This window comes from Oncorhynchus masou, chromosome 24 (genome assembly GCF_036934945.1).
Source record: "Oncorhynchus masou masou isolate Uvic2021 chromosome 24, UVic_Omas_1.1, whole genome shotgun sequence".
NCBI classification, from domain to species: Eukaryota; Metazoa; Chordata; class Actinopteri; order Salmoniformes; family Salmonidae; genus Oncorhynchus; species Oncorhynchus masou.
In genome coordinates, this window is record NC_088235.1 from 97,896,594 (window position 1) to 97,914,667 (window position 18,074).

An 18,074-nucleotide genomic window follows, 5' to 3' on the forward strand; every position below is an offset into this window, starting at 1 on the left:
CCTGTGCCTCGACACAATCCTGTCTTGGAGCTCTACGGAGCAATTCCTTTAACCTCATGGCTTGGTTTTTGCTCTTACATGCCCTGTCAACTGTGGGACCTTGTGTATATATAGGTGTGTGCCTTTCAAAATCATGTCCAATCAATTGAATTTACCACAAGTGGACTCCAATCAAGTTGTAGAAACATCTCAAGGATGATCAATGGAAACAGTACGCACCTGAGCTCAATTTCAAGTCTCATAGCAAAGGGTCTGAATAATTATGTAAAAAAGTTATATCAGTTTTTTTATATATAATTTTGCCAAAAAAATAACCTGTTTTCGCTTAATCATTATTGGGTATTGTGTGTAAATTGATGAGGAAAATGTTTTATTTAATCAATTTTATTTATTTTATTTTTTATTTTATTTTTTGAATTTTACCCCTTTTTCTCCCCAATTTCGTGGTTTCCAATTGTTTTAGTAGCTACTATCTTGTCTCATCGCTACAACTCTCGTACGAGCTCGGGAGAGACGAAGGTTGAGAGTCATGCGTCCTCTGATACACAACCCAACCAAGCCGCACTGCTTCTTAACACAGCGCCATCCAACCCAGAAGCCAGCCGCACCAATGTGTCGGAGGAAACACCGTGCACCTGGCAACCTTGGTTAGCGAGCACTGCGTCCGGCCCGCCACAGGCGTCGCTGGTGCGCGATTAGACAAGGATTTCCCTACCGGCTAAACCCTCCCTAATCCGGACGACGCTAGGCCAATTGTGCGTCGCCCCATGGACCTCCCGGTCGCGGCCGGTTACGACAGAGCCTGGGCGAGAACCCAGAGTTTCTGGTGGCACAGCTAGCGCACATAACAAAATGTGGAAAAACTCAAGTGGTCTCAATACCTTCTGAATGCACTGTAAATGTCACTGGTATCCCACTGCACCCGGCTAGTGGGTAAGGCCCCTCTTGTGTGTGACATTGTTCTATTGACGTGGTAACACACACACACTCACATTTTTGCAGTTATGGTGTTAATGCTTTCTCTTTCTGGTGTCAAGTGTTTGATGGCAGTGTGTGTCAGTCCGATATCTCTTGTTTTATCCCGAGAAGGGGAGGGACAGCAGTAGAGATAGGAATGTTTATGCGGGGGCTGTTATTGTTATTCTGAGCCATTTTAAGAACAAATTATTTCCAATGAAAACACAGGGACGATTTACGATGTGACGCAAGTTACAACAAGTCTCTGAATGACGTTAAATGATTGATCCGCCACTCTCGCGCTCTCTTTCTCTCTCTCCTCTCACCCTCTCTCCTTCCCCCTCTCCCACTGTTTGAGTGTTATTGTGTCTGGTTCTTAGGCAAATTGACACATCATAAAGAAAAATAGAGCTCTGTTTTTCTAACAAGTATGTGTACACGGTATGAGTGACAATTAAAACAAGACAGGACTAGAGAGAGAGGCTCCCTGAGGACACAGAGGTGTAAAGATGCATACATACATACATATACACACGCATACATACACACATACATGCATACATACATACATACATACATACATACATACACACGCATACATACATATACATACATACACACACATACATACATACATACAGTAAAAGGCCTAAATAATTTAGCATAGATGTGTTGTAACAGTGGGCTATATAAGGAGATGTTTAAATTTAAGATGCAATGTATCCCGAACCTTGCAAGGAAGAATAGCCTATTATGTTCTTCCAGAATATGACCTCAATGTCCTTCAACTCTCATCTTCCAGAGTAGCCTACAACCTCAATGTCCTTCAACTCTCATTTTCCAGAGTAGCCCACAACCTCAATGTCCTTCAACTCTCATCTTCCAGAGTAGCCTACAACCTCGTTGTCTACTCCCAGGTTGTGTTCTAACAGTCTGCTATCGGAGGAGATGGGCAATTCCAACATGCTGTGACTCACTTTTTCACTTTAAAATGGATGCCAAGTAAAAACTATTGATTGCACAGTTTAACAAACCATGCCCATATATACAGAAGTCTACTTTTAACAATGGTTACTGAACATTTGACTAAAACACATGTATTCAAGGATTAGTGCAGATGCCAAGTCTGGGAACAGAGTGACAGTAAGATCTCCCTCAGATTATGTGATCACGGGTTCCAAAAACGATTTGAAATATCGGTTCTGAATTCAAATTTAAAGATGTCTGCACAAAGAATGGGACACCTTGAGTTTGAAAAAAGGATGACAGGGATGTACTGTATCTTATGTTCTTTCTGAGGATGACAGGGATGTACTGTATCTTACGTTCTTTCTGAGGATGACAGGGATGTACTGTATCTTATGTTCTTTCTGAGGATGACAGGGATGTACTGTATCTTATGTTCTTTCTGAGGATGACAGGGATGTACTGTATCTTATGTTCTTTCTGAGGATGACAGGGATGTACTGTATCTTATGTTCTTTCTGAGGATGACAGGGATGTACTGTATCTCATGTTCTTTCTGAGGATGGCAGGGATGTACTGTATCTTATGTTCTTTCTGAGGATGGCAGGGATGTACTGTATCTTATGCTCTTTCTGAGGATGGCAGGGATGTACTGTATCTTATGTTCTTTCTGAGGATGACAGGGATGTGAAAGAAATAGTGTAAAATGTGTTCACTGTCCTGCTCTCATGCTGGTATATGTTTTTCAAAATACTAATTTGCGTTATCAGAGGAGTCCGTTGAATTGAATTTTGATTATGTGGTTGTGATGCTGCTCTTCAACAGGGTTGGGTTCACTTCCTTTTCAATTCAATCAATTCAGGAAGTAAACTGAGATTCCAATTTCAATATAACCCTGCTCTCCAACATCTGCCAGGTCTCTGGTCGTAGGACTGAGGACCATACTGTGTGTTACCTCCTACCTGTGTGTGTCCATTTTCCAGCTCTTCATGGTCTTGTTGTTCTAGATTGTTCATATAGTCTCTGGGCATCAGGGCCTGTATTGGGTTGCTGTTTGTTATATGTGATAGGGGGAAACGTAGGCCTTTGGAGGTATGTGAAGAGAAAGCATAACAGTTTAAAGATATTTCATATTTATGCATCTATCAAGACACAGTCGGTCTGTGCTCTGAAATGTGTATTCCAACCGTCCGTGTGTCCCAGACCCTGGTCGACACGTATCCTGTACATTACAAACCTTTTTAACCTTTAGCTCTATTTTGTTCCTTTTTTGACCGTTTGAATATTTGCTTTGTGGCCGGTGGACCCCCAATGCTGACAGAGCTTGGCTGAGTGCCTGGACCTAGAACAATATCAGCCAAGGGGGGTTGGTGAGAGCGAGGAGCCTGGCCAGACACAAACTCACACACAGGAACGCCTGGCCTCTAAGCCGTCAGCGCTGCACCCTGCCTTACATAATGACAGAGTGTGGAGGCATTAAGGCAATTTGTTTGATTTAAGTTGTCAAGGCAGGCTGGACCCTGTCCCTTTCAGCTGGTTTTGATACCCAGGCTCATGTGTGTGTGTTTTCATTCTGCATACCTCCTCTGTGAAATAAAAACCAGAGGAATGGACAGGCTCACACAGAGTGGGATCTCATCTCGGCTAAGGAGGTAACAGACCGTACGTTCTGTGAGAGGCCAGAGAGGAGGGGGATGGGGAGTGACAGAGGCTAGGGCTACACAGAGGAGGGTGGGAGGGCGAGGAGGAAGTGTAGGAGGAAGAATGAGGAGGGTAGGAGGCAGAGATCAGAGGAGGGGTGTGAGGAGGAATGAGAATATAAAGGAAGATGAGAGGGTGGAAAGGAGGGAGAGGAAAAGCATAACAGAAAGCAGTAAAGAATAATGAGGAAGGGGGTGTCTCTGTGAGAGCAGGGATTACTGTGGGTGGGGGCGGGCGTTAGCTGCCTAGATAGTGGCCTTACACTCTCACACCCATGGTTCCGTTTAACGGTTCATTTAGAGAAAGAGAAACAGCTCCATTTCCCCCCTCCATCCTCTGCTCGGTTCTGCTTGGTCCAACTGCCTGCTAGTGTAGGGTCTTGTTTCACACACCAGCTGTAGACAACACAGTGGGAGAAAGCACGTATGACTTGGCCGGGTGTGTAGATGAATACACATATTGCTAGTAGTTGGTGTGCATGCATGCAAGCTTGTGGGCAGTGTGTGGAACGTTATTGAAAACGTTTAAAAGAGAGTGGTGCGTCAGGGTTAGTTAGACTGAGCTCCGGGGAACAGAGGAGTTGAATAGAAAGTGATCAAAACCAATGTGTGTGTTCACTAGTTCAGCTCTTCATCCCAGAGCTCTGCAGCAGTAGTTGGGAAGCAGTAAACTGTTGATCCGTTTCAGCTGTGCAGAACGTGTGTTCACAGTAAACTGTTGACCCGTTTCAGCTGTGCAGAACGTGTGTTCACAGTAAACTGTTGACCCGTTTCAGCTGTGCAGAACGTGTGTTCACAGTAAACTGTTGACCCGTTTCAGCTGTGCAGAACGTGTGTTCACAGTAAACTGTTGACCCATTTCAGCTGTGCAGAACCCATTTAGTGTGTTCACAGTAAACTGTTGACCCGTTTCAGCTGTGCAGAACGTGTGTTCACAGTAAACTGTTGACCCGTTTCAGCTGTGCAGAACGTGCAGAACGTGTGTTCACAGTAAACTGTTGACCCATTTCAGCTGTGCAGAACGTGTGTTCACAGTAAACTGTTGACCCGTTTCAGCTGTGCAGAACGTGTGTTCACAGTAAACTGTTGACCCGTTTCAGCTGTGCAGAACGTGTGTTCACAGTAAACCACTGATGCGTTTCCGCTGGGCAGACAGTTTGTTCACAGTAAACCACTGATGCGTTTCCGCTGGGCAGACAGTTTGTTCACAGTAAACCACTGATGCGTTTCCGCTGGGCAGACAGTGTGTTCACAGTAAACCACTGATGCGTTTCCGCTGGGCAGACAGTTTGTTCACAGTAAACCACTGATGCGTTTCCGCTGGGCAGACAGTTTGTTCACAGTAAACCACTGATGCGTTTCCGCTGGGCAGACAGTTTGTTCACAGTAAACCACTGATGCGTTTCCGCTGGGCAGACAGTTGTCCAACCGCATGGTCCAGGTGTGTCAACCATGACCAGCTTGGCTTCACATGGTTAAATGTGATCTAGTCCTCAAATGGTCTTGTCAGACACTCTCCAGACTACCCCCTAAACGTTTTGAACTTCTTGGTCCTTTGAGCTGGAGCAGAACAATTGTTGCTAACTAAGGGGTTTCTTTAACAGTGGTACGACTTCCATCTGTATTGATGTGAATATTTTCTCTCCTACTCAGATCTCCTTTGAGCTGGCTGAGTACACAGCTAATGTGGACGGTGTTGGTACCCTGCGTCTGCTGGACGCTATAAAGACGTGTGGTCTGACCAACAGTGTCAAGTTCTACCAGGCCTCTACTAGTGAACTCTATGGGAAGGTACAGGAGATCCCTCAGAAGGAGACCACGCCGTTCTACCCCCGCTCACCTTACGGTAAAAACACACACACACACACACACACACACACACACACACACACACACACACACACACGTCTCTACTTGGAGTACATTTAGACTTATTTCATATGAACGCCCTTTGTAGGTTCTATGCCCTGGCACTGCTCTTCAAAAGGTGTGTGTGTGTGTACAGAGAGGGCTTCAGAGTTGGCGCTCCCTACACACCTCCCCAGGCTAAACGTCTGAAGACTGAGTGGGTCTCACTTTAACAAAGACACCTTTATGCCCAGCGCATACTCTCTCACACACACACACACACACACACACACACACACACACACACACACACACACACACACACACACACACACACACACACACACACACACACACACACACACACACACACACACACACACACACACACACACACACGTGTCAGTGTGATATCAGGTTTCATGTTCTGTGTTGTCTAAATTCTTCTCCTCCCTGACACATTCCCTCCCTGCCTGTCTGGCAACACCTGATCTGACTGTATGGGAGTGATATGGGAGGCAGCATACCATAATAACCAGGACCTGGAGGGGGCATGGCGTAACCATAGTGACCTCCCTTCTCCTCCTGTCCATGTTAGTGTGCTGACCCTGTGACTTAATCAACCAGCAGGGCTCCTCCTTATTTCCCTCCCTCCCTGAGTCTGTGGCATTTCTCTCTCTCTCCTCTCTCCTTCCTCCCCTCCCTCCCTGAGTCTGTGGCATCTCCCTCTCTCTTCTCTCTCATTCCCCCCCTCCCTCCCTGAGTCTGTGGCATCTCTCTCTCTCTCTTCTTTCTCATTCCTCCCCCCTCCCTCCCTGAGTCTGTGGCATCTCTCTCTCTCTCTTCTCTCTCATTCCCCCCCCCCTCCCTCCCTGAGTCTGTGGCATTTCTCTCTCTCTCCTCTCTCCTTCCTCCCCTCCCTCCCTGAGTCTGTGGCATCTCCCTCTCTCTTCTCTCTCATTCCTCCCCTCCCTCCCTGAGTCTGTGGCATCTCTCTCTCTCTTCTTTCTCATTCCTCCCCTAACCTCCCTGAGTCTGTGGCATCTCTCTCTCTCTCTTCTCTCTCATTCCTCCCCTCCCTCCCTGAGTCTGTGGCATCTCTCTCTCTCTCTCCTTTCTCATTCCTCCCCTCCCTCCCTGAGTCTGTGGCATCTCCCTCTCTCTTCTCTCTCATTCCCCCCTCCCTCCCTGAGTCTGTGGCATCTCTCTCTCTCTCTTCTCTCTCATTCCCCCCCTAACCCCCCTGAGTCTGTGGCATCTCTCTCTCTCTCTTCTCTCTCATTCCCCCCCTAACCCCCCTGAGTCTGTGGCATCTCTCTCTCTCTTCTCTCTCCTTCCTCCCCTCTCTCCCCGAATCTGTGGCATCTCTCTCTCTCTTCTCTCTCTCTCCTTCCTCCCCTCCCTCCCCGAGTCTGTGGCATCGCTCTCATCAGTGGAGGAGAGAGTGAGAGTGCAAGGTTGGAGAGGAAGGTAGGAAGGAGATGAAAAGAGTAAGGAGAGCAAGTAAAGAAGGATGAAAACTGAGAGAGTTTATTATTCTTGTGCCTGCTTCTACTCATCATTAGAAAGCAGAAACTATCTGTGGTACAGCACCACTGTACTCTGCTCTCAAATATTATGACTCAACTCTCTCTCTCTCTCTCCCTCGCTCTTTCCCTTTCTCGCTCTTTCCCTTTCTCGCTCTTTCCCTTTCTCGCTCTTTCCCTTTCTCGCTCTTTCCCTTTCTCGCTCTTTCCCTTTCTCGCTCTTTCCCTTTCTCGCTCGCTCTCTTTCTCGCTCGCTCTCTTTCTCGCTCTCTCTCTCTCTCTCTCTCTCTCTCTTTCTTTCTTTCTTAATTTCTTTCTTTCTTTCTTTCTTCTCCCCCCCCCCATATCAGGTGCTGCTAAGTTGTATGCTTATTGGATTGTGGTGAACTTCAGGGAGGCCTATAACCTGTTTGCTGTCAACGGGATCCTCTTCAACCACGAGAGCCCAAGAAGAGGTGAGCACTGTAGCACACCTCTATAATGTGCAAACTGCTGCAGTCATGTCTGCTATGGGTGAAGCTCATTCCTACTTTTTTTTCAGCCTCTTAAACAATGTAATAATATGCGTTGAGGTCTGAGAGGTCCTGAGCGCTGGTTTAACCTGATTTACACACCAGTGTGACCTGAAATCAATACCACATGACTGAACACACACACACACACACACACACACACACACACACACACACACACACTCTGCTGTGCCCAGGTTGTCTATTCAGGTGTTTATGATTTATCCCTAATGAAGTCCCCAGCCACGACCCTAGACAAAGGTCAAAGGTCAGCCAGTAAATCCTAATGTTTTAGAAGAGACGGTAGAAACGGGAGGCTGCGGGAATGGGTATATAAGCTAGATTTCAAGGACTGGTTAAGAGATTCGTATGGCTGAATGGAGAGATGGTTAGGAAGGGAAATGGATTGAGAGAGACGGACATGAAATCCACCAACACGCAACCTACCCGTGTCTAGACAAGAACCACACTGTCCCTTACCCCATCACCCGACCCATATCTAGACAAGAACCACACTGTCCCTTACCCCATCACCACCTACCTATATCTAGACAAGAACCACACTGTCCCTTACCCCATCACCCGACCCATATCTTGACAAGAACCACACTGTCCCTTACCCCATCACCACCTACCTATATCTAGACAAGAACCACACTGTCCCTTACCCCATCACCCGACCCATATCTTGACAAGAACCACACTGTCCCTTACCCCATCACCACCTACCTATATCTAGACAAGAACCACACTGTCCCTTACCCCATCATCCTACCCATATTTAGACAACAACCACACTGTCCCTTACCCCATCACCACCTACCTATATCTAGACAAGAACCACACTGTCCCTTACCCCATCATCCTACCCATATTTAGACAACAACCACACTGTCCCTTACCCCATCACCACCTACCTATATCTAGACAAGAACCACACTGTCCCTTACCCCATCATCCTACCCATATTTAGACAACAACCACACTGTCCCTTACCCCATCACCACCTACCCATATCTAGACAACAACCACACTGTCCCTTACCCCATCACCCTACCCATATTTAGACAACAACCACACTGTCCCAAACCCCATCACCACCTACCCATATTTAGACAACAACCACACTGTCCCTTACCCCATCACCCTACCCATATTTAGACAACAACCACACTGTCCCTTACCCCATCACCCTACCCATATTTAGACAACAACCACACTGTCCCTTACCCCATCATCCTACCCATATTTAGACAACAACCACACTGTCCCTTACCCCATCACCACCTACCAATATCTAGACAACAACCACACTGTCCCTTACCCCATCACCCTACCCATATTTAGACAACAACCACACTGTCCCTTACTCCATCACCACCTACCCATATCTAAACAACAACAACACTGTCCCTTACCCCATCACCCTACCCATATTTAGACAACAACCACACTGTCCCTTACCCCATCACCACCTACCTATATCTAGACAACAACCACACTGTCCCTTACCCCATCACCACCTACCTATATCTAGACAACAACCACACTGTCCCTTACCCCATCACCACCTACCTATATCTAGACAACAACCACACTGTCCCTTACCCCATCACCACCTACCTATATCTAGACAACAACCACACTGTCCCTTACCCCATCACCCAACCCATATTTAGACAACAACCACACTGTCCCTAACCTCATCACCACCTACCAATATTTAGACAACAACCACACTGTCCCTTACCCCATCACCACCTACACATATTTAGACAACAACCACACTGTCCCCTACCCCATCCCCACCTACCTATATCTAGACAACAACCACACTGTCCCTTACCCCATCACCCTACCCAATTTTAGACAACAACCGCACTGTCCCTTACCCCATCACCCTACCCAATTTTAGACAACAACCGCACTGTCCCTTACCCCATCACCCTACCCAATTTTAGACAACAACCGCACTGTCCCTTACCCCATCACCCCTACCCATATTTAGACAACAACCACACTGTCCCTTACTCCATCACCCTACCCAATTTTAGACAACAACCGCACTGTCCCTTACCCCATCACCCCCTACCCATATTTAGGCAACAACCACACTGTCCCTTACCCCATCACCACCTACCAATATCTTGACAACAACCACACTGTCCCTTACCCCATCACCACCTACATGTATTTAGACAGCAACCACACTGTCCCTTACCCCATCACCACCTACCTATATCTAGACAGCAACCACACTGTCCCTTACTCCATCACCACCTACCCATATCTACACAACAACAACACTGTCCCTTACCCCATCACCCTACCCATATTTAGACAACAACCACACTGTCCCTTACCCCATCACCACCTACCTATATCTAGACAGCAACCACACTTTCCCTTACCCCATCACCCTACCCATATTTAGGCAACAACCACACTGTCCCTTACCCCATCACCACCTACCAATATCTAGACAACAACCACACTGTCCCTTACCCCATCACCACCTACCTATATCTAGACAGCAACCACACTGTCCCTTACCCCATCACCCTACCCATATTTAGGCAACAACCACACTGTCCCTTACCCCATCACCACCTACCAATATCTTGACAACAACCACACTGTCCCTTACCCCATCACCACCTACATGTATTTAGACAGCAACCACACTGTCCCTTACCCCATCACCACCTACCTATATCTAGACAGCAACCACACTGTCCCTTACCCCATCACCCTACCCATATTTAGACAACAACCACACTGTCCCTTACCCCATCACCACCTACCTATATCTACAGAACAACCACCCTGTCCCTTACCCCATCACCACCTACCTATATCTAGACAACAACCACAATGTCCCTTACCCCATCAACACCTTCCTATATCTAGACAACAGCCACACTGCCCCTTACCCCATCACCACCTACCTATATCTAGACAACAACCACACTGTCCCTTACCCCATCACCACCTACCTATATCTAGACAACAACCACACTGTCCCTTACCCCATCACCCAACCCATATTTAGACAACAACCACACTGTCCCTAACCTCATCACCACCTACCAATATTTAGACAACAACCACACTGTCCCCTACCCCATCCCCACCTACCTATATCTAGACAACAACCACACTGTCCCTTACCCCATCACCCTACCCAATTTTAGACAACAACCGCACTGTCCCTTACCCCATCACCCTACCCAATTTTAGACAACAACCGCACTGTCCCTTACCCCATCACCCCCTACCCATTTTAGACAACAACCTCACTGTCCCTTACCCCATCACCCCCTACCCATATTTAGACAACAACCACACTGTCCCTTACTCCATCACCCTACCCAATTTTAGACAACAACCGCACTGTCCCTTACCCCATCACCCCCCACCCATATTTAGACAACAACCACACTGTCCCTACCCATATTTAGGCAACAACCACACTGTCCCTTACCCCATCACCACCTAAATGTATTTAGACAGCAACCACACTGTCCCTTACCCCATCACCACCTACCTATATCTAGACAGCAACCACACTGTCCCTTACCCCATCACCACCTACCCATATCTAGACAACAACCACACTGTCCCTTACCCCATCACCCTACCCATATTTAGACAACAACCACACTGTCCCTTACCCCATCACCCTACCCATATTTAGACAACAACCACACTGTCCCTTACCCCATCACCACCTACCCATATCTAGACAACAACCACACTGTCCCTTACCCCATCACCACCTACCTATATCTAGACAGCAACCACACTGTCCCTTACCCCATCACCACCTACCCATATCTAGACAACAACCACACTGTCCCTTACCCCATCACCCTACCCATATTTAGACAACAACCACACTGTCCCTTACCCCATCACCCTACCCATATTTAGACAACAACCACACTGTCCCTTACCCCATCACCCCATCACCACCTACCCATATCTAGACAACAACCACACTGTCCCTTACCCCATCACCACCTACCCATATCTAGACAACAACCACACTGTCCCTTACCCCATCACCCTACCCATATTTAGACAACAACCACACTGTCCCTTACCCCATCACCCTACCCATATTTAGACAACAACCACACTGTCCCTTACCCCATCACCACCTACCCATATCTAGACAACAACCACACTGTCCCTTACCCCATCACCCTACCCATATTTAGACAACAACCACACTGTCCCTTACCCCATCACCCTACCCATATTTAGACAACAACCACACTGTCCCTTACCCCATCACCCTACCCATATTTAGACAACAACCACACTGTCCCTTACCCCATCACCGCCTACCTATATCTAGACAACAACCACACTGTCCCTTACCCCATCACCACCTACCTATATCTACAGAACAAACACACTGTCCCTTACCCCATCAACACCTTCCTATATCTAGACAACAACCACACTGTCCCTTACCCCATCACCACCTACCTATATCTAGACAACAACCACACTGTCCCTTACCCCATCACCCTACCCATATTTAGACAACAACCACACTGTCCCTTACCCCATCACCACCTACCTATATCTAGACAACAACCACACTGTCCCTTACCCCATCACCACCTACCTATATCTAGACAACAACTACACTGTCCCTTACCCCATCATCACCTACCTATATCTAGACAACAACCACACTGTCCCTTACCCCATCACCACCTACCCATATCTAGACAACAACCGCAATGTCCCTTACCCATCACCCTACCCATATCTAGACAGCAACCACACTGTCCCTTACTCCATCACCCTCTACCCATATTTAGACTACAACCACACTTTCCCTTACCCCATCACCCTACCCATATTTAGACTACAACCGCACTGTCCCTTACCCATCACCCCTTACCCATATTTAGACGACAACTGCACTGTCCCTTACCCCATCACCACCTACACATATTTAGACAACAACCACACTGTCCCTTACCCCATCACCACCTACCTATATCTAGACAGCAACCACACTGTCCCTTACTCCATCACCCTCTACCCATATTTAGACTACAACCACACTTTCCCTTACCCCATCACCCTACCCATATTTAGACTACAACCGCACTGTCCCTTACCCATCACCCCTTACCCATATTTAGACAACAACTGCACTGTCCCTTACCCCATCACCACCTACCTATATCTAGACAACAACCACAATGTCCCTTACCCCATCACCACCTACCTATATCTAGACAACAACCACACTGTCCCTTACCCCATCACCACCTTCCCATATTTAGACAACAACCACACTGTCCCGTACCCCATCACCACCTACCTATATCTAGACAACAACCACACTGTCCCTTACCCCATCACCACCTACCTATATCTAGACAACAACCACACTGTCCCTTACCCCATCACCACCTACCTATATCTACACAACAACCACACTGTCCCTTACCCCATCACCACCTACCTATATCTAGACAACAACCACACTGTCCCTTACCCCATCACCACCTACCTATATCTAGACAACAACCACACTGTCCCTTACCCCATCACCATACCCATATTTAGACAACAACCACACTGTCCCTTACCCCATCACCACCTACCTATATCTAGACAACAACCACACTGTCCCTTACCCCATCACCACCTACCTATATCTACACAACAACCACCCTGTCCCTTACCCCATCACCACCTACCTATATCTACACAACAACCACCCTGTCCCTTACCCCATCACCACCTACCTATATCTACACAACAACCACACTGTCCCTTACCCCATCATCACCTACCTATATCTACACAACAACCACCCTGTCCCTTACCCCATCACCACCTACCTTCTCCATCTTCTGGGCAGCTCTCGCATTATCTTTCCCCAGTTTCTCTTTTTCTCTCTCACCCTTCTTCTCTCTATCACTCTCTCTCTATCACAGCATTGTTACAGCAGTATGTTCTATCTTGCCCCCCCCCCCACACGCGCGCACACACACATACACTTTTACGTTGCGCTGCTGCGTTGCTTAACCCAGGGTGGCGTTTTGGTTGGCTGGCCCACTCTTTGTTTACCCAGAACCCCCGCCCGGTTCCTGTTACGACCCCGGCCATCGCACTGTGCGGGTTTTGGACACACACACACAAACACCTCTCCTCTTTCACTACTCAGGAGAGGTGTGTGTGTGTGTGTGTGTGTGTGTGTGTGTGTGTGTGTGTGTGTGTGTGTGTGTGTGTGTGTGTGTCTACGGGCAGGCGGGGGGTTTGTGTGTGGCAGTAGTGGTCATGACTCCAATCCCTCACGGCACATTTCCTTTATAAACTCATTAAATCCCAGGGAATTCAACAGGAAAAGGGGGAGTCTGATCTGAAGAAATGTGTGAAATAACAAAATATATGAGAGAGAAGAAGAGAAGGCAGACAGAGGTCCGATAGTATTCTTAGTCATTATAGACTTACAATGTCTATAATGAGCGGTACATAGCAGTGTTTCTGTATGTGTTTGTCTGTGTGTGGATGTGTTTGATATTAAAAGGCCATTCATTACCTGCCTGCTGCCCTCACTCTCCCCTCCCACTGGGTCATTAGTCACTAATGGAGCTGGGAGCTGATGATGTCATACGATTCTGTAGAAATGACATCACCGCCTCCTCCACCCCCACATACAGGAAACACTTGTCCCAGCGTGCCACACGTGGCCTGGCGGAGGGTGTGTGTGCATTTGTGTGTGTCTATGAGTGTGAGTGTGTGTGTGAGGCTGGCTGGCCCTGTCTGAGGGAGTTTTCCGGAATGACCCGGAACATTGAGTCCCATTGCTCCTGGCCTTTATCTGTCTAACTGGGCACCAGTCACACCACTGTTCTGGTGTGGTGGCTGCTGGGAAAGGGCTGGACTGCAAGGATGACCTGACCACACACTCTCTTTCTCACCACTGTCTCCAAGGTTTCCTTCAATCCTTCTTTCTTTCCTGTCGTTCTGATGAGTTTGCCACAGTTAACAAATAGCATCTCGCTCTCTCTCTTTCGCTCTCTCTTTTGCTCTCTCTTTCGCTCTCTCTTTTGCTCTCTCTTTCGTTCTCTCTTTCGCTCTCTCGCGCTCTCTCGCGCTCGCACGCTCTCTCCATCTGTTCCTCCTTCGTTCCTTCGTGTCGTTGTGGTGAACAAAAAGCTCTCCCAGGTCAGCTCCTAGCTAGGATGAGTTAATCCCAGTTGGAATTTATCTTCAGGATTTTCTTACCTCGTCTCTTAAACACCCGTCTGTTCCACCAATAAACATAGGATTCTTATTGTTCTGTTGTAGAAAGGTTCTGGAATCAGAACTCAGGACAGTTGAGAAAGGAAAATAACCTTTGGGCTAATCCAGCATGAACCAAAGCAAACAATGTATCAGGCTGTATCTACCGGCCTGGACGGTTCACACCGCGGCTAGGTGGTTATAGCTCTAGAATGGTTAGCTTAGCCAGTTAGCCATAACAAACACAGACCCCCTGCTGATAAGGCGTGGGGATTAGCATGCCGCACACACAGTAAATGGACTCCATATTGGCCCTGTAATAAGATACACAGCAGATTTACTGAGTAGCTCACACAGCGTAGATTAGGACCCTACAGGATCACTGACCAGAACTGAACTGCCTCATCTGTCAATAATCTCTCTGTAGGTCTCGTTTGATGTCTGTCCGATGGGCTTTATACTAGTATAGCCTCTCAGGTACCAAGCCCTCGGCACACCTGCTGATTTAAATGTGCATGTCTGCAGGCTCAGGCTTGAGGTCACTTCCCTCTGCTGTACTGTACTCTCGCTGTATGATAGTGCTGAGCGATTAGTGATATTCTAGGTCGTTTCAGTTAAATTATTTAAAAATAATCACGATATCGGTTTCAATTATTTTATTTCAACATTAATTGCATTAACAATTAATGACATTTGCATGATTTTGGAGATTTTTTATGGAAATTTCAAAGCCCAAAATGGTGAACATTCAATTGAAAATATTCCATTGCCTCTGTCAGGTCCACGTTGGGTGGACATCAATAGAAGAACTATGAAAAGCAGTAGCAGCCAGCCGCACAATGTTCTCTCTGTGCTCTCAATACTGACCTGTCTTCAATCATCCTATTTAGCCAGGCTAGCCTGCCGAAGTATGCTGCAGAGCTCTCTGACAATCATTTACTAGTTCTTCAGAGTTAGATAAGGCATACTTTCACAAACGGTCTCCATGCCTCCATCAACATGGTGTTGTGTACATTCCTCTCATCCAGTCTACAGTATAGATTACAGAATAATATACTGCCATGTTTAGGGGGAAAATTCAATTTGGGAAGTCAATGGTGGTCCTACAACACATAAATACAGCCACTATCCCAATACACGCCCAGCCTGCTTCCCTTTCATCTATCTGGTTTTAGTCAGTATTTCACGTAAGGATCATATTGTAGAGATGTAATGGGATATATTTGGTGGTATTAAAGATGTTATTTTGTAAAGGTTATCTTTTGGAGGTGTTCATTCAAGAGGCTTTGTTGAGTGTATTCTTCCATCCTGCACCCTCACAGAGCGTAGCTTATCCCTGCTCAGCGTGTCTGAGCTGCTTCATTTTTCATTCTCTCGTTCCATCTATTCTGTTGAGAGAGGGCTGATAAAAGGAAGCCTAAACATGAGGTGAACTGTGGCCAGGTGAAGAGGAGAGAGACACCCCAGACGACAGGTGTTGAAAATACTCTCTCCTTCCTCTCCCTCTGCCCGTCCACCCTCCCTTCTCACTTGACCCAATGACCTCGAAGGTGGGGAAAGCGGGGCTGTGATGTCACTAGTCTCGCTCTCAGGTACATCTTCACTCATCACCACACCTGTGTTTATGTTGCTGGGTGGCTACGGTGACTAAGCATCTGGATGACTGAGGTGATGCTTTTAGCTGTACTAATGACACTCTGAGGTTACGAAACCTCTCACCCATCTTTCCCCCACCACCTCATCACTTCGGGTTTTTTTCTGTGTGGATTGGTGTTGGATAATAGTTGAGGTGTGATGGGGTGTTTGGCCAGAAAGAATCAGACGTGATTGGCCAGAAAGAATCAGACGTTTTGAAGGGGAAAAACGCTGAAGCTCTCTTGTTTGTTTTGTCTGTTGGTCAAACATTGGTTAATCTCTCTGTTCTGTCAAGTGTGTTCTGTCATGCGAGAAACATGCCTCACTCACTCACTCACTCACTCACTCACTCACCAAACCTCCACAAATCTGCTCTCTCACTCGATCTCATTGGATAGCAACTGAGAAGATTTCGGGAGTAGCTGACTCGCTCTCTTTCTCTCTCCGTCTCCAATATCCTTCATTGTTCACTCCCTTCCTTCCTTCCTGTTGAGTTGATTCTCTCAGGTGTGAACAAACACTTGCGTTGGTGGAGAGAAAGACAGGTTGACTTATTTTGGATGAAATGCAACTATTTTCTCTATTTTATATGTGGATCCATCAGGACCTAAGTTGTGCAACGATGGCAGATGACTGCTGACAGTTCATTGGCCCTGTGTGTGTGTTCATGCGTGCGTACTGTACGTGCATGCCTGATGACCATCCAAGCAAGCAATGCTCAAAACCCTCAGCCACACTGGGGAATTAGTCAGCTGCTCCAGTCATAATTCAGTATTGATAATGAGTGTTAGAGAGAGGTCACTGAAATCTCTCTGTAGAACACTTTACAGAAAATAAATATTGACCTAAAAATCTAGATAATTTATTCCCTGTTTTAGCTGTGTACGTAGTCGTACTGAGGTTAGTTAGGGGTAATAGAGGGTCGGACCAAATCCCTACCTGTGCGGGGATGGGTGGGGGAATAGTAATGCTGGGGGGAGGGCTTTCACATGGAATATTTCACTAAGCCACTCACCCCCTGGGCCCTTGCTCCCTGACAGTAAAGGATTATGGGATTTGCAGTTCTGGAGGAATTCCAGAACAGGTGCGTTCTGGAACCCCTCTGTTAATGAAACTCAGACGTTTCCATGACAACTCAGCAGCATTCAATTGAAACTTAAAAGCAGTGGTTACTTTCAAATCTTTTTTTTGTCAGTATTAATGCCAGTATTAATACTATTATTAATAGTATTAAATAGTATTAAAATTACAGAAAAGGTTAGTTCAAACAGGTTTTTTTTTTTAAATTTATTTTACCTTTATTTAACTAGGCAAGTCCGTTGAGAACAAATTCTTATGTTCAATGATGGCCTAGGGACAGTGGGTTAACTGCCCTGTTCAGTGGCAGAACGCCATTTTTTGCCTTGTCAGCTTGGGGATTCCTTTCGGTTGCTCTAACCACTAGGCTACCTGCCGCCCCACCCCCCAGATTTATGGACAGCTAGCAGCCATGTCACATACCTGGAATGAATTAGATGGTGTGAGCTTTGCAATGACCAGTGTTTGTAAGAGTAAGCTTACCAACAAAGAAACTGCTTAGCTGTCCAGTCTGGTCTGAGCGGAAGCAAATGCGCGAACACGGACGGACGGAAAGAAAGAAAGGCAGGCTCCCATGGACGTACTAACTA

General features: G+C 46.9%; 1 protein-coding gene across 2 annotated transcripts in view; it reads left to right on the plus strand.

The window, feature by feature from the left end:
* The window catches only part of gmds (GDP-mannose 4,6-dehydratase), a 263,992-nt gene that overhangs the window by 67,927 nt on the left and 177,991 nt on the right, over positions 1-18,074 (plus strand). For both annotated transcript variants that reach the window (XM_064935818.1, XM_064935817.1), the window contains 2 exons: positions 5,277-5,469; positions 7,348-7,452. In XM_064935818.1, coding sequence (XP_064791890.1) covers positions 5,277-5,469; positions 7,348-7,452 — 298 coding nt within the window. The remainder of the gene's footprint in view (positions 1-5,276; positions 5,470-7,347; positions 7,453-18,074) is intronic.